Below are 18,302 nucleotides of genomic sequence, written 5' to 3'. Positions count from 1 at the left end.
CCCCCCCACATCTTCTCTATGATAAGACCCCCCCACATCTTCTCTATGACCCCCCCCCCACATCTTCTCTATGATAAGACCCCCCCCACATCTTCTCTATGATAAGACCCCCCCCACATCTTCTCTATGATAAGACCCCCCCCCCCACATCTTCTCTATGATAAGACCCCCCCCCCCCACATCTTCTCTATGATAAGACCCCCCCCCCACATCTTCTCTATGATAAGACCCCCCCCCCCCACATCTTCTCTATGATAAGACCCCCCCCCACATCTTCTCTATGATAAGACCCCCCCCCCACATCTTCTCTATGATAAGACCCCCCCCCCCACATCTTCTCTATGATAAGACCCCCCCCCACATCTTCTCTATGATAAGACCCTCCCCCCACATCTTCTCTGATAAGACCCCCCCCCCCACATCTTCTCTATGATAAGACCCCCCCCCACATCTTCTCTATGATAAGACCCCCCCCCCCACATCTTCTCTATGATAAGACCCCCCCCCACATCTTCTCTATGATAAGACCCCTCCCCACATCTTCTCTATGATAAGACCCCTCCCCCCCCACATCTTCTCTATGATAAGACCCCCCCCCCCCACATCTTCTCTATGATAAGACCCCCCCCCCACATCTTCTCTATGATAAGACCCCCCCCCACATCTTCTCTATGATAAGACCCCCCCCCCCACATCTTCTCTATGATAAGACCCCCCCCCCACATCTTCTCTATGATAAGACCCCCCCCCCCCCCATGTTCTCCATGTTGGGTCCCCGGGGATGGGAATGACCCCCATGTTCTCCATGTTGGGTATCTGGGGATGGGAATGACCCCCATGTTCTTCATGTTGGGTCCCCAGGGATGGGAATGACCCCCATGTTCTCCATGTTGGGTCCCCAGGGATGGGATTGACCCCCATGTTCTCTATGTTGGGTTCCCGGGGATGGGAATGACCTCCATGTTCTCCATGTTGGGTTCCCGGGGATGAGAATGACCTCCATGTTCTCCATGTTGGGTTCCCGGGGATGAGAATGACCTCCATGTTTTCCATGTTGGGTCCCCGGGGATGGGAATGACCCCCATGTTGGGTCCCCGGGGATGGGAATGACCCCCTTGTTCTCCATGTTGGGTCCCCGGGGATGGGAATGACCCCCATGTTCTCCATGTTGGGTCCCTGGGGATGGGAATGACCCCCATGTTCTCCATGTTGGGTCCCTGGGGATGGGATTGACCCCCATGTTCGATTTCTTGCAGATGGCTGTGAGCTTCGATGAGGTGGCGGTGTATTTCTCAGAGGAGGAGTGGGCGTGTCTGGAGGAGTGGCAGCGCCGGCTGTATAACGAGGTCATGAAGGACAATGTGGAGTTGGTGACCTCAGTGGGTGAGTCGCTCTTTTTGATCCTTCCAGCCAATCATCTTTCCAAATTTTACCAGAAAAATGGGCCATTGGCTCCCAAAGAAGGATGCTGATATGTAAAGAGGACCTGGCATGTCACAGTGAGTCCCCATCTCAGTCCAGGAACTAAATGGGGACCCAAGCTGAATGTGGTCCTTAATGATGGTGACTTTGCATGATGATGACCCCGGATGATGGCTGATGGTGACCCTAAATTATGATGACCCTCAGTGACCATTAGGGTTGTCCCGATACCACTTTTTTAGGACCGAGTACAAGTACCGATACTTTTTTTCAAGTACTCGCCGATACCGAATACCGATACTTTTTTTTTTTTTATGTGATGTGACAGTGGCGTTTTTTTCTTTTGTTTGTTTTTTTTTTACTTTTTTTTATTTTATTTTTATTTTTTACAGTGGCGTTTTTATTTTTTATTTTTTTAGAGGGGGGGTAGTGGATTGTCAGTGTGTTTTTGAATTTTTTATTACCATTTACATTTTTTTTTTATTTATTTTTTTATTTATTGCAATTTTTATTTTATTTTTTAATCAACCCTGTTGGGGGGGCTTTGGTGAGATATCAGGGGTCTTAACAGACCTCTGACATCTCCCCTTTGAGACAGAGAAAGGGACTAAGGACACAGATTCCCCAATCCCTTTCTCAGCAGCATCAGCTGCGCTGAAAATGAATGCAGAGAAGACAGCGGCTTCTCTTCATTCATAAACTGAAACATTGTAATCAACAGGTTACGATGATTCAGTTCTGTGAATGGACAGAGTCATCGCTGACTCTGTCCATTCGGAACAGTAAGGAGCCGGGTTTACCGGCTCCTACCGCCGCTCTCCATCCTGACAGTTCCGGGGGGGGGGGGCACAGGGGAGAGACGGAAACAGCGGGGGACGCACGGGGGGAGAGAAGGAAACAGCGGGGGACGCACGGGGGGAGAGAAGGAAACATCGGGACGCACGGGGGGAGAGAAGGAAACATCGGGACGCACGGGGGGAGAGAAGGAAACATCGGGACGCACGGGGGGAGAGAAGGAAACATCGGGACGCACGGGGGGAGAGAAGGAAACATCGGGACGCACGGGGGGAGAGAAGGAAACATCGGGACGCACGGGGGGAGAGAAGGAAACATCGGGACGCACGGGGGGAGAGAAGGAAACATCGGGACGCACGGGGGGAGAGAAGGAAACATCGGGACGCACGGGGGGGGAGAAGGAAACATCGGGACGCACGGGGGGAGAGAAGGAAACATCGGGACGCACGGGGGGAGAGAAGGAAACATCGGGACGCACGGGGGGAGAGAAGGAAACATCGGGACGCACGGGGGGAGAGAAGGAAACATCGGGACGCACGGGGGGAGAGAAGGAAACATCGGGACGCACGGGGGGAGAGAAGGAAACATCGGGACGCACGGGGGGAGAGAAGGAAACAACGGGACGCACGGGGGAGAGAAGGAAACATCGGGACGCACGGGGGGAGAGAAGGAAACATCGGGACGCACGGGGGGAGAGAAGGAAACATCGGGACGCACGGGGGGAGAGAAGGAAACATCGGGACGCACGGGGGGGGAGAAGGAAACATCGGGACGCACGGGGGGAGAGAAGGAAACATCGGGACGCACGGGGGGAGAGAAGGAAACATCGGGACGCACGGGGGGAGAGAAGGAAACATCGGGACGCACGGGGGGAGAGAAGGAAACATCGGGACGCACGGGGGGAGAGAAGGAAACATCGGGACGCACGGGGGGAGAGAAGGAAACATCGGGACGCACGGGGGGAGAGAAGGAAACATCGGGACGCACGGGGGGAGAGAAGGAAACATCGGGACGCACGGGGGGAGAGAAGGAAACATCGGGACGCACGGGGGGAGAGAAGGAAACATCGGGACGCACGGGGGGAGAGAAGGAAACATCGGGACGCACGGGGGGAGAGAAGGAAACATCGGGACGCACGGGGGGAGAGAAGGAAACATCGGGACGCACGGGGGGAGAGAAGGAAACATCGGGACGCACGGGGGGAGAGAAGGAAACATCGGGACGCACGGGGGGAGAGAAGGAAACATCGGGACGCACGGGGGGAGAGAAGGAAACATCGGGACGCACGGGGGGAGAGAAGGAAACATCGGGACGCACGGGGGGAGAGAAGGAAACATCGGGACGCACGGGGGGAGAGAAGGAAACATCGGGACGCACGGGGGGAGAGAAGGAAACATCGGGACGCACGGGGGGAGAGAAGGAAACCGCGGGGGGGCACGGGGGAGAGAAGGAAACAGCGGCGGGGGGCACAGAGGGAGAAGGAAACAGCGGCGGGGGCACGGAGGGAGAGGAGGAAACATCGGGGGTCACGGAGGAAAGAAGGAAACAGCAGGGGGGGCACGGGGGAGAGGAGGAAACAGCGGCGGGGGGCACAGAGGGAGAAGGAAACAGCGGCGGGGGCACGGAGGGAGAAGGAAACAGCGGCGGGGGCACGGAGGGAGAAGGAAACAGCGGCGGGGGGCACAGAGGGAGAAGGAATCAGCGGCGGGGGGCACAGAGGTTGAGAGACTGCATAAAAAGGGAGGGGGGGCTGGAGGAGGACATAGGACAAGTATCGGGTAAAGCATCGGGAGCATTTGCCCAAGTACAAGTACTCGGGCAAATGCTTGGTATCGGTCCCGATACCGATACTAGTATCGGTATCGGGACAACCCTAGGACCATCATCCTGGGTAATGGTAACCCCAGGTGGCAGCAGTGATAAATGATGATGGACCTGGCTGATGGTGACCCTTGATGGCGGTGGTTCTGGATGATGCTAAGCCTGGTTGACAGTTCTTCTGGACAATGGTGACCCTGAATGATGGTTGTCTTGTGTAAGGGTCTCCCCTAATGATGGTGGTCTTGGATGAGGGTGACCCTGAGTAATGGTGGTTTTGGTTGAGGGTGACCGAAAATAATGATGGTCTTGGATGATGGTGACCCCAAATGATTGTGGTCTTGGAATAGAGTGACCGCCAAATGATGGTGCTCTTGGATGAGGGTGACCCTGAATGATGGTGCTCTTGGATGAGGGTGACCCTGAATGATGGTGCTCTTGGATGAGGGTGACCCTGAATGATGGTGGTCTTGGATGAGGGTGACCCTGAATGATGGTGGTCTTGGATGAGGGTGACCCTGAATGATGGTGGTCTTGGATGAGGGTGACCCCGAATGATGGTGGTCTTGGATGAGGGTGACCCCGAATGATGGTGGTCTTGGATGAGGGTGACCCCGAATGATGGTGGTCTTGGATGAGGGTGACCCCGAATAATGGTGATCTTGGATGAGGGTGACCCTGAATGATGGTGATCTTGGATGAGGGTGACCCTGAATGATGGTGATCTTGGATGAGGGTGACCCTGAATGATGGTGCTCTTGGATGAGGGTGACCCTGAATGATGGTGCTCTTGGATGAGGGTGACCCTGAATGATGGTGATCTTGGATGAGGGTGACCCTGAATGATGGTGATCTTGGATGAGGGGTACCCTGAATGATGGTGGTCTTGGATGAGGGGTACCCTGAATGATGGTGGTCTTGGATGAGGGTGACCCTGAATGATGGTGATCTTGGATGAGGGTGACTCTGAATGATGGTTACTCTGAATGATGGTGACCCCAAATAATGGTGGTCTTGGATGAGGGTGACCCTGAATGATGGTGATCTTGGATGAGGGTGACCCCGAATGATGGTGCTCTTGGATGAGGGTGACCCCGAATGATGGTGCTCTTGGATGAGGGTGACCCCGAATGATGGTGCTCTTGGATGAGGGTGACCCCGAATGATGGTGCTCTTGGATGAGGGTGACCCCGAATGATGGTGATCTTGGATGAGGGTGACCCTGAATGATGGTGATCTTGGATGAGGGTGACCCTGAATGATGGTGATCTTGGATGAGGGTGACCCTGAATGATGGTGGTCTTGGATGAGGGTGACCCTGAATGATGGTGGTCTTGGATGAGGGTGACCCTGAATGATGGTGGTCTTGGATGAGGGTGACCCTGAATGATGGTGGTCTTGGATGAGGGTGACCCTGAATAATGGTGATCTTGGATGAGGGTGACCCTGAATGATGGTATTCTTGGATAGGGGGGGGGGGGCTGAATAATGGTGGTCTTGGATGAGGGTGACCCTGAATGATGGTGGTCTTGGATGATGGTGACCCCTGTTGAAGTGTAAGATTTTACATACGATGGACATGGCAGCCTGATGCTAACTTTGTGGTGGGTTGGCGAGGGGGGGCAATGACTTCTGTTTCTGCATGATGGGGGCCTTCTTCTCAATACTGTGATTCCCCACCTGTCTGTCTTTTCAGGTCTTCTCCTGCAGGCACTCAGGTTTTCTAAAATGGGGCCAGAAGAGACACCCCAACTGATAAAAAGAGAAAACTTGCCCCGGAAAGTCCACCATGGTAAGACATATGGAGATATTGATGGAAAGGTGTGGGGGGAGGGGGTGGATAAAAGGCAATTGGGAGTAGAGGACAGACAAGGAGAAGCCTAGATGGGTATATATGGGGGGTAGATAGAAAAAGGATGGGTATGGAGGACGGGTCAGGAGATATCTGGATGGAGATATTGGCGATGGAGGGAGGGAGATTGGAGGATGGGTGGGAGGAGATGAACAGGTTGGGTAGTGGGGGGGATGGGTGGTGATTGGAGGATGGGTGGGAGGAGATATCCCCCAACATTGGCGTCAGTAATAATATCCCCCAACATTGGCGTCGGTAATAATATCCCCCAACATTGGCGTCAGTAATAATATCCCCCAACATTGGCGTCAGTAATAATATCCCCCAACATTGGCGTCAGTAATAATATCCCCCAACATTGGCGTCAGTAATAATATCCCCCAACATTGGCGTCAGTAGTAATAATAACCCCCAACATTGGAGTCAGTGGTAATAATAACCCCCAACATTGGAGTCAGTGAGAGGAATAAGAACCCCCAACATTGGAGTCAGTGAGAGGAATAAGAACCCCCAACATTGGCGTCAGTGGCAGTAAAAGTCACCCAGTAGGGGGCAGAATTGTGGAAGTGGCAGTTTGGTTCATTTCTCCACCACATCCTGTGGCGGGTAGAAGGAGGGTTGGGCTTGCTGTGGTAGTAATCGATGTATGTGGTGAGATCTGTGGGCGGGATCCGTGGTGTCTCCATGGTAACGGTTGTTTGTCTGCGGCAGGTACAGGTATCCAGGTCACCTCCCCGTGTGATTCCCGTCCTCGCCTCCTCCCCGGCGCCCAGCTCCCGGACTCGGCGGCCCGGCCGTACTCCTGCACCGACTGTCACCGCAGCTTCCTGCGCAAGTCCCACCTGACCAGCCACCAGCGGACCCACCGCGGGGAGCGGCCGTACCCCTGCGAGGTGTGCGGGAAGAGCTTCCATTACCGCCACCACCTGGTGGGCCACAAGCGCATCCACACCGGGGAGACGTTGTATTCCTGCCAATACTGCGGCATCAAATTCAACCACAAAGGGAACTACCAGACCCACACCCGCCTCCACACGGGCGAGCGCCCCTTCTGCTGCGACCGGTGCGGGAAAAGCTTCAACCGCAAGGCGGACCTCATCACGCACTGCCGCATCCACACCGGGGAGCGCCCCTTCACCTGCGCCGAGTGCGACAAGAGCTTCAGCCGCAAGCAGCACCTGGTGATCCACCGCCGCCGGCACACCGGAGAGACCCCATTCACCTGCGACCAGTGCGATCAGAGCTTCGCCCACCGCAAGGCGCTAATGAGGCACCAGGAGGTGGTTCACTCCACGCAGAGGCCGCACAGCTGTGCCGAGTGCGGGAAGGGGTTCGCCTGCCACTCCCACCTCCTCGCTCACCAGCGAGTTCACCAAAATGGCGCGGTGGGCGGGGAGAAGCCGTTCTCATGCGATCAGTGCCGCCGGAGCTTTGTGGCGCAGCCCCACCTGCACGCCCATCAGAAGTCGCACAACAAAAGGGGCGGGGAGCGGCCGTTCGCCTGCGCCGACTGTGGGAAAGGGTTCAGCAGCCGGCAGTACCTGAGCCGCCACGAGAAGATCCACACCGGAGAGCGCCCCTTCCGCTGCGACGTGTGCGGAGACAGCTTCATCCAGAAACCCAACCTGGAGCGGCACAAAGGCATCCACAGCGGGCAGCGCCCCTTCCCCTGCACCGTGTGCGGCGGCACCTTCTTCCGCAAACACAACCTGGTGCGACACCAACGCATCCACACCGGAGAACGCTTACATTTCAGCTGTAAGGTGTCACAGCCCGTCACGTCTCCGCAGGCGGGGCAAGGCGGCTGTCACAGTGGGGTGGGGCCGCTGGAAAATCCCTGTAAAAATGTCTGCTGTAACCGCACACGCTCCGAGCAATGAGGAGCTGCAGAGACACGGCGCCCCGGGACAGCTGCCAGAGAAAAAGGTGACACGAGGCCATGAGAGAGGGGGGGTTCATGTGACACGAGTTCATTAAGGAGGGGGGTCATGTGACACAAGGTCATGAGAGAGGGGGGTATGTGACACAAGGTCATGAGAGAGGGGGGTCATGTGACACGAGTTCATGAGAGAGGGGGGTCATGTGACACGAGTTCATGAGAGATGTGGGTCATATGACACAAGGTCATGAGAGAAGGGGGTCATGTGACACGAGGTCATGAGAGATGTGGGTCATATGACACAAGGTCATGAGAGAAGGGGGTCATGTGACACGAGGCCATGAGAGAGGGGGGTCATGTGACACAAGGCCATGAGAAAGGGGGGTCATGTGACACGAGGCCATGAGAAAGGGGGGTCATGTGACACAAGGTCATGAGAGAGGGGGGTCATGTGACACAAGTTCATGAGAGAGAGGGGGTCATGTGACACAAGTTCATGAGAGAGAGGGGATCATGTGACAAGGTCATGAGAGAGGGGGGTCATGTGACACGAGTTCATGAGAGAGGGGGGGGTCATGTGACACAAGGTCATGAGAGAGGGGGGTCATGTGACACAAGGTCATGAGAGAGGGGGGTCATGTGACACGAGGTCATGAGAGAGGGGGGTCATGTGACACAAGGTCATGAGAGAGGGGGGTCATGTGACACAAGGTCATAAGAGGGGGTCATGTAACACAAGGTCACGAGAGAGGGGGGTTGTGTGACACAAGGCCATGAGAAAGGGGGGTCATGTGACACGAGGTCATAAGAGGGGGGATCATGTAACACGAGGCTGCAGGGAAAGGGTCATGGGCGAGGGAATTGTGAGGTGGAGCCCTGACGAAGTGTGATGTGAGCTCTGAGAAGTGTCGGGAGACCCCTATAGTTCTATGTTATAATATGTGCGGGGGAGGAGGAGAAGATGAGATGTGGGGCCGGTGTGAGGAATGTAAGCGGGGGAGGGGGTGTCAGACTGGCATGTGTGATATATACATGAAGGTAGGTGTGACGGGACTGCACATGTGCGCTACTTGGGGGACAAACCGGCACAGGTGACATACAGGTACATGGGGGGGGGGGGGACACGTAGACCAGTGATGGGAAAAGGTAATGATTGGCCGGCACATGTGAGGGAAACGGGGGAGGGGAAGTTGTAGATGTTGGTTGGTGTGTGTTCCGTACGATCGTTCTCAGGGTTGTATATCGGGGGGGACACTGATGGACATTCCTCGGCCCCCGTGAACGTTCTCCATGTGCTCAGAAGGCCGACCCCGTGCCGGAGGATTGTTATTATTGGTTGGATTCTCTGTGTAAAATAAATGGCTGAGGCGTTGTAGTGTACTGCGTCTTTATTATGGGGGGTCATCCACATCACACAGAATCGGGACCGGAGCCAATCAGAGCCAGGGAACAGGCTTTGGAGGGCTAATGGCCATCCGGTTCACGTTCCAAAGAGCCCACAATCCAGGACCATATGTAGAGTCTACAGTCATCCGTACAGTTCATGGTGGTCCATAAAGTCCTCAGTCCAAGGCCGTCCGTAGAGCCCACAATCCAGGACCATATGTAGAGTCCGTGGTCATCCGTACAGTTCATGGTGGTCCATAAAGTCCTCAGTCCAAGGCCATCCGTAGAGCCCACAATCCAGGACCATATGTAGAGTCCATGGTCATCCGTACAGTTCATGGTGGTCCATGAAGTCCTCAGTCCAAGGCCGTCCGTAGAGCCCACAATCCAGGACCATATGTAGAGTCTACAGTCATCCATACAGTTCATGGTGGTCCATAAAGTCCTCAGTCCAAGGCCGTCCGTAGAGTCCACAATCCAGGACCATATGTAGAGTCCGTGGTCATCTGTACAGTTCATGGTGGTCCATAAAGTCCTCAGTCCAAGGCCGTCCATAGAGCCCACAATCCAGGGCCATATGTAGAGTCTACAGTCATCCGTACAGTTCATGGTGGTCCACAGTCCATGGTCATCCATAGAGTGTACAGTCCAAAGCCATTGTAGAGACCACAGTTTATGGCCATCCATATTCACAGTCCACGGTTATCCGTAGAGTCCAAGTCCATCTATAGAGCCCACAATCCATGACCATATGTAGAGTAGGGATGAGCTTCGAGTTCGAGTGGAACATTGCCTGTTTGGCGAACAACGAACAATTTGAGGTGTTCGCGGCAAATTCGAAAAGCCGCGGAACACCCTGTTAAAGTCTATGGGAGAAATCTAAAGTGCTAATTTTAAAGGCTAATAAGTTATTGTCCTAAAAAGTGTTTGGGGATCCGGGTCCTGTCCCAGGGGAGTGTTTGGGGACCCGGGTCCTGCCCCAGGGGAGTGTTTGGGGACCCGGATCCTGCCCCAGGGGAGTGTTTGGGGACTCGGGTCCTGTCCCAGGGGACATGTATCAATGCAAATAAAAGTTTTAAAAACGGCCGTTTTTTCGGGAGCAGTGAATTTAATAATACTAAAAGTGAATAAAAGTGAAATATTCCTTTAAATTTCGTACCTAGGGGGGGTGTCTATAGTATGCATGTGAAATAGCGCATGTTTCCCGTACATAGAACTGTCCCTGCACAAAGTGTAATTTCTGAAAGAAAAAAACGGCTTTGCGGCTCTAATGAATTGTCGGCTCTGGCAATTCAGAGCGAATTCATTGATAAATAAAATAGCGTGGGGGTCCCCCAAATTCCATTACCAGGCCCTTCAGGTCTGGTGTGGATTTTAAGGGGAACTCCACCCCAAATTTTTTTTAAAAATGGCGTGGAGTTCCCCCAAAAATTCACACCAGACCCCTTATCCGAGCACGTTAACCTGGCCTGCCGCAGAAAAGAGGGGGGGACAGAGTGCGGCCCCCCCCTCTCCTGAACCGTACCAGGCCACATGCCCTCAACATGGGGAGGATGTCCCCATGTTGATGGGGACAAGGGCCTCATCCCCACAACCCTTGCCCGGTGGTTGAGGGGGTCTGCGGGCAGGGGGCTTATCAGAATCTGGAAGACCCCTTTAACAAAGGGGACCCCCAGATCCTGGGCCCCCCCTATGTGAATTGGTAATGGGGTACATTGTACCTCTACAATTTCAGGAAGGAAGTGTAAATAGTTTGAAAAAACACACACACACACCGTAGAAAAAAATCCTTTATTAATAAAAAATCCAGCGGTGACACTCGCTCCCGGCTTCCTGCTCCAACGTTGTCTGTATCCAGCGACGGTCGGTGATCTCCGGTCCAGCGATGAGAAGATCCATCCATCCAGAGCGCAGCCACGCCAACCTCCTCTCTCCGCCGGACACAGCCCAGCGAATAAGTGGCTGAAGCTGTGACATGTCTTATAGAGGAGGCGGGGCCACCCGTCACGTGACCCCGCCCCCTCTGCTACGTCACTGGGGAAGCCCAGTCTTCCCCTTTCTGGGCTTCCCCAGTGACGTAGCAGAGGGGGCGGGATTACTTGACGGGTGGCCCTGCCTCCTCTATATAAGAAATGTCACAGCTTCAGCCGCTCATTCGCCGGGCTGTGTCCAGCGGAGAGAGGAGATCGGCGATGCTGCACTCTGGATGGATGGATCTTCTCATCGCTGGACTGGAGATCACCGACCGTCGCTGGATACAGACAACGTTGGAGCAGGAAGGAACGAGTGGCTTATCACCGCTGGATTTTTTTTTTTTATTAATAAAGGACTTTTTTCTACGGTGTGTGTGTGTTTTTTTCCAACTATTTACACTTCCTTCGTGAAATGGTAGAGATACAATGTACCCCATTACCAATTCACATAGGGGGGGCCAGGATCTGGGGGTCCCCTTTTTTAAAGGGGTCTTCCAGATTCTGATAAGCCCCCCGCCCGCAGACCCCCCCCCACCGGGCAAGGGTTGTGGGGATGAGGCCCTTGTCCCCATCAACATAAAGACATCCTCCCCATGTTGAGGGCATGTGGCCTGGTACAGTTCAGGAGAGGGGGGGGCGCACTCTGTCCCCCCCTCTTTTCTGCGGCCGGCCAGGTCAACGTGCTCGGATAAGGGGTCTGGTGTGAATTTTTGGGGGAACTCCGCGCCATTTTTTTTTTATTTGGGGTGGAGTTCCCCTTAAAATCCACACCAGACCTGAAGGGTCTGGAATGGATATTTGGGGGGAACCCCACGTCATTTTTTTTTTTTAAATTGACGGCGGGGTTCCCCTTAATATCCATTCCAGACCTGAAGGGCCTGGTAATAGAATTTGGGGGGACCCCCACGCTATTTATTTATTTTTTTATGAATGAATCATCTCTGAATTGCCAGAGCCGACAATTCATTAGAGCCGCAAAGCCGGTTTTAAAATACTTTTTTTCCTTTCAGAAATTACACTTTGTGCAGGGACAGTTCTATGTACGGGAAACTTGCGCTTTTTCACATGCTGAATTTACACCCCCCCCCAAGGTACGAAATTTAAAGGAATATTTCACTTTTATTGTTTCACTATAAGCATTATTAAATTCGCTGCTCCCGAAAAAACGGCCGTTTTTAAAACTTTTTTTTGCATTGATACATGTTTCCTGGGGCAGGACCCGGGTCCCCAAACACTCCCCTGGGACAGGACCCGGGTCCCCAAACACTCCCCTGGGACAGGACCCGGGTCCCCAAACACTCCCCTAAAACAGGACCCGGGTCCCCAAACACTTTTTAGGACAATAACTTGCATATTAGCCTTTAAAATTAGTACTTTAGATTTCAAACGTTCGAGTCCCATAGACTTTAATAGGGTTCTAAAGTTCACAGAAACATTTGGTGTGTTCGCAAGTTCTGGTGCGAACCGAACATGGGGGTGTTCGGCTCATCCCTAATGTAAAGGCCACAGTTCATGGCCATCTATAGTCACAGTCCGTGGTTATCCGTAGAGTCCACAATCGAAGACCATCTGTGGAGCCCACAATCCATGGCTGTCCACAGTCCATGGTCACCCATAGAGTACAGCTAACAATCCATGACCATATGTAGAGGCCACAGCCCATGGCCGTCCATAGCCACGGTCCATTGTTATCTGTAGAGTCCATGGTCATCCGTACAGTACCAGGCCGTCTGTAGAGCCCACAATCCATGACCATACAGTGGGGCAAAAAAGTATTTAGTCCCCACCAATTGTACAAGTTCTCCCCCCACTTATAAAGATGGGAGGGGCCTGTAATTGTCATCATAGGTAGACCTCAAATATGAGAGACAAATCCAATCACATCGTCTGATTTGGAAAGAATTTATTGGCAAATTCTGGTGGAAAATAAGTATTTGGTCTCCTCTACAAACAAGCGAGATTTCCGTCTCTCTTAGACCTGAGTGAGTGAAAAATGTATATAGCGCTACACATGCGAACTGAATCGCCTCTGGGCGCTTGTTTGAGCACTTCTCCCTTGAGCTCAGAAGAGATGGGTTTTGATCTTTCTCCTAAAGGCCAAATGGTTCTCCTCCAACCGAATGGAGGTTGGTAAAGTGTTCCAAAGTCGAGGGCCTTGGACAGCGAATCTTCTTTTTCCTTTGGACTTGTATCTGGTTTTGGGGATTTGGAGTAGGTTTTGGTTGGAGGATCGCAGAGTGCGCTTGGGGTTGTGAGCTTTTATTTTGTCGCATAGATATTGGGGGGCATTTCCCCAAATACATTTATGCGTTAGACAGAGTGCTTTGAAAGTGATTCTGTCTTTCACTGGTAGCCAGTGAAGGCTTCTCAGTGATGGGGAGATTGATTCCCATGGTTTTTTTTCCAGTCACCAGACGCGCAGCCGTGTTCTGAACGACCTGCAGGCACGTGATTTGGTACTTTGGGAGTCCGAGGTAGAGGGCTAGAGGGCATTTGCATAGTCCAGCCTGGAGTTAACAATTGTTCCCACCACGCCTGCTATGTCTTCTTTAGGAATAAATGGGATAAGTCTGTGTAGTAGGAGCAGCAGTTGGTGAGATCCGCTGACTACTGACCCTATTTGTGCGTCCATTGTCATGTGGGTGTCAAAGATGACCCCGAGACTTTTGACTTTGGCGCTAGGGGTGATGATTTTTCCTAGAATGGGCGGAGGTGTCCAGGTTGTTGCCAGTTGATTCTTCCGATTGGCGTGAAACAGAAGGAGTTCTGTTTTTGAGCCGTTGAGTTTAAGATAACTCTTTGTCATCCAGTTCTCTATCAAAGAAAGGCATTTCTCTAGATTGAGATGGTGATCCTTTTTGTTGCAGATACGAAAATACAATTGTGTGTCATCCGCATAGGAATGGTAGAGCAGCTTTTGGTTGCTGATAATTTTAAAAAGGCGGAGATAGATATTAAACAGCACCGGCGACAGAGGGGATCCTTGAGGGACTCCGCATGACACCGTGCGTTTTTCAGAAGGGAAAGGTCCCAATTTCACTACTTGTGATCGGTTTTCCAAAAAGGAGGAGAACCAGGGTAAGTCACATTCCGCGATCTTGGCTACTTCAGCTAGCCGAATTAGCAATAGTTTGTGGTCAACCATATCAAAAGCTGCGCTGAGGTCCAACAGAACCAGAAGACAAGGTTCTCCTTCGTCTGCGGCCTCAAGAGCGTCATCCCATATTTTGAGCAGTGCCGTTTCTGTCCCGTACCCTGGACGGAAACCCGATTGATAAGGATCAAGCAAATTATGGGTGTCTAAATGCTGTTGCAGCTGTTGTACCACCACTTTCTCCATTACCTTGGAGAAAACGTTCAGGCCTGTTATGAGACGACGATGTTCAGGGTCTTTGGGGTCAAGGGTGGGTTTCTTTAAGATGGGTTTGATTATCCCTTGTTTCAACAGGGAGGGCACTATGCCTTCCCTGAATGACTGGTTAATCAGCTGCTTGATGGGTGGAGCCAAAATATCGGCACATTCCTTCAGCAGTTTGGTGGGGATAATATCGTTAGGCGCTGTGCTATTTCGCAGAGTGCAGATGATATTTTTAGTGGCATCCAGGGAGACAAGTTTTAGAGTAAACATTGTTCCTTGGGCCTGATTCCTGTGGTGATTGGGCTGGGGACTGCTGAGGGGGTTGAGGGGGGTACTGTTTTGCAGAATTCTTACGCGGATCCTTTCAATTTTGTTCACGAAATGGTCCGATAATTCATTGCAAAATTCTTGGGTATCAGAATTGGGGGCTTCAAGACAGGCTGGGTTCATGGACTGACTAACCAACCTGAAGAGTTCGCGAGGACGGTTTAGGGAATTGGTGATGATCTTGGAGAAATTATTTTTTTTGGCTAGGAAAATGTCTTTGTGTGTTTCTTTGTTGTTTCGTTGTAGATGGCGTGTTTTTTGTCTGTAGTGCTTCTTTTCCAAGCTGCTTCCGCTCTTCTACGTTCTTGCTTAAGACCTGTATCTTCTTCTATAAGAGGCTCCTCCCTCCTCCACTCATTACCTGTATCTTCTTCTATAAGAGGCTCCTCCTCCTCCACTCATTACCTGTATCTTCTTCTATAAGAGGCTCCTCCTCCTCCACTCATTACCTGTATCTTCTTCTATAAGAGGCTCCTCCTCCTCCACTCATTACCTGTATCTTCTTCTATAAGAGGCTCCTCCTCCTCCACTCATTACCTGTATCTTCTCCTATAAGAGGCTCCTCCTCCTCCACTCATTACCTGTATCTTCTTCTATAAGAGGCTCCTCCTCCTCCACTCATTACCTGTATCTTCTTCTATAAGAGGCTCCTCCACTCATTACCTGTATCTTCTTCTATAAGAGGCTCCTCCTCCTCCACTCATTACCTGTATCTTCTCCTATAAGAGGCTCCTCCTCCTCCACTCATTACCTGTATCTTCTTCTATAAGAGGCTCCTCCTCCTCCACACATTACCTGTATCTTCTTCTATAGGAGGCTCCTCCTCCACTCATTACCTGTATCTTCTTCTATAGGAGGCTCCTCCTCCACTCATTACCTATATCTTCTTCCATAAGAGGCTCCTCCTCCTCCACTCATTACCTGTATCTTCTTCCATAAGAGGCTCCTCCTCCTCCACTCATTACCTGTATTAATGGCACCTGTGTTGAACTTGTTATCAGTATAAGGCTGGGTTCACACTACTACACTACTTTCATCCTACTTTGCTCTGTGTTCAATGTTTCCCTATGAGAGCGTCTTGTAGTGTCCTACACAAGTCGGTCCGACTTTGAAAATGCTCCCTGTACTACTTTTGGTCCTACATTGATCCTACTTCAGGCCCATTGAATATCATTGAAGTCGGACCAAAGTAGTATCCTGTTCATGAAAGTAGGATGGATGTAGGACCAATGTAGGATAAATGTAGGACCAATGTAGCAGAGCAAAGTAGGATGAAAGTAGTGTAGTAGTGTGAACCCAGCCTAAAAGACGCCCGTCCATGACCTCAGACAGTCACACTCCAAACTCCACGATGGTGAAGACCAAAGAGCTGTCCAAGGACCAGAAACACAATGGTAGACCTGCACCAGGCTGGGAAGACTGAATCTGCAATAGGCAAGCAGCTTGGTGTGAAGAAATCAATAATTAGAAGATGGAAGACATACAAGACCACTGATAATCTCCCTCCATCTGGGGCTTCACGCAAGATCTCACCCCGTGGGGTCAAAATGATCACAAGAACGGGGAGCAAAAATCCCTGAGCCACACGGGGGGGGGGACCTAGTGAATGACCTGCAGAGAGCTGGGACCGACGTAACAAAGGCTACCATCAGTAACACACTTCGCCGTGTCCCCCTGCTTAAGCCAGTACATGTCCGGGCCCCTCTGAGGTTTGCTAGAGAGCATTTGGATGATCCAGAAGAGGATTGGGAGAATGTCATATGGTCAGATGAAACCAAAGTAGAACTGTTTGGTAGAAACACAACTCGTGTTTGGAGGAGAGAGAATGCTGAGTTGCAACCAAACACCATACCTAATGGAAAAAGTAGTGGTACAACAGCTGCAACAGCATCTAGATACCCACAACCTACTTGACCCATTTCAATCGGGATTCCGGCCTGGACACGGGACAGAAACCGCATTGCTCAAAATATGGGACGCCGCTCTCGAGGCCGCAGACGAAGGAGAATCTTGTCTTCTGGTTCTGTTGGACCTAAGCGCAGCCTTCGACACAGTAGACCACAAGCTTTTATTGACTCGGCTAGCTGAAGTAGCCAAAGTCGCAGAAGGCGATTTATCTTGGTTCTCCTCTTTTTTGGAAAACCGATCGCAAATAGTGAAGTTAGGACCTTTCACTTCTGAGAAACGCACATTATCGTGCGGAGTCCCTCAAGGATCCCCCCTGTCGCCGGTGTTATTCAACATCTATCTTCGCCCTCTTTTTGAGATTATTAGCAGTCAAAAACTGCTCTACCACTCATATGCAGACGACACGCAACTATATTTCCGGATTTGCAACAAAAAGGATCATCACCTCAATCTAGAGACATGACTGTCTTTGATAGAGGACTGGATGACAAAGAGTTATCTTAAACTCAACGGAGCGAAAACAGAACTTCTCCTGTTTCACGCCAAGCGTATGAATCAACCTACAACAACTTGGACCAAACCCCCCCCCCCCCCCCCGCGCCCATTCTGGGAAAAATCATCACCCCTACCGCCAAAGTCAAAAGTCTCGGAGTCATCTTTGATTCTCACATGACAATGGATGCACAAATAGGGTCAGTAGTCAGCGGATCTCACCATCTGCTGCGCCTTCTACGCAGACTTATTCCTTTTATTCCCAAGGAAGACATAGCGGTCGTGGTGGGAGCAATTGTAAACTCCAGACTGGATTATGCAAATGCCCTTTACCTCGGACTCCCCAAGTACCAAATCGCCCGTCTGCTGCAAGTCGTTCAAAATACGGCCGCCAGACTTGTGACTGGGAAAAAACCTTGGGAATCAATCTCACCTTCACTGAGAACCCTTTATTGGTTGCCAGTAAAAGACAGAATCACTTTTAAAGCACTCTGTCTAACGCATAGATGTATCCATGGGAATGCTCCCCATTATCTATGCGATAAAATAAAAGCCCATAATCCCAATCACGTTCTGCGATCCACCAATCAAAACCTCCTCCAGATAACCAAAGCCAACTACAAGTCCAAAGGAGAAAGGAGATTCGCGGTCCAAGGGCCTAGACTATGGAACGCTTTACCAACCAGCATTCGGTTGGAGGAGAACCACTTGACGTTCAGGAGAAAGATCAAGACTCATCTCTTTTGATACCAAAGGAGACAGGAACAACAAGCGCCCAGAGGCGATTAAGTTCGCATGTTTTGCGCTATATAAGTTTTCATTCATTCATACTGTGAAGCATGGGGGCGGCAACATCATGCTTTGGGGCTGTTTCTCTGCAGAGGGAACAGGACGACTGATCCGTGTACATGAAAGAATGAATGGGGCCATGTATCGTGAGATTTGGAGTGCAAACCTCCTCCCATCAGCAAGGGCATTGAAGATGAAACGTGGCTGGGTCTTCCAGCATGACAATGATCCCAAACACACGGCCCGGGCAACGAAGGAGGGGCTTCGTAAGAAGCATTTCAAGGTCCTGGCATGGCCTAGCCA

General features: G+C 51.7%; 2 protein-coding genes across 2 annotated transcripts; both read left to right on the top strand.

Annotated features, from left to right (window-relative positions):
* Nucleotides 1–1,256: 1,256 nt before the first annotated feature.
* On the top strand, nucleotides 1,257–5,936 carry LOC120941765 (zinc finger protein 879-like; the record flags this gene model as incomplete). Its single annotated transcript, XM_040355431.1, is given in 2 exon segments — nucleotides 1,257–1,383; nucleotides 5,732–5,936. Coding segments are annotated over 2 exon segments (315 nt in total). The 3' UTR covers nucleotides 5,920–5,936.
* Nucleotides 5,920–7,767, top strand: LOC120941397 (gastrula zinc finger protein XlCGF8.2DB-like). The gene is made up of 2 exons (XM_040354737.1): nucleotides 5,920–5,923; nucleotides 6,599–7,767. Exons 1-2 carry the CDS (start codon nucleotides 5,920–5,922, stop codon nucleotides 7,765–7,767), a joined length of 1,173 nt encoding a protein of 390 aa, XP_040210671.1.
* The last annotated feature ends 10,535 nt before the right edge of the window (nucleotides 7,768–18,302 follow it).

Source organism: Rana temporaria, chromosome 5, assembly GCF_905171775.1.
Source record: "Rana temporaria chromosome 5, aRanTem1.1, whole genome shotgun sequence".
In the NCBI taxonomy this organism is placed as follows: domain Eukaryota; kingdom Metazoa; phylum Chordata; class Amphibia; order Anura; family Ranidae; genus Rana; species Rana temporaria.
This window is presented reverse-complemented; position numbering and strand designations above follow the sequence as displayed.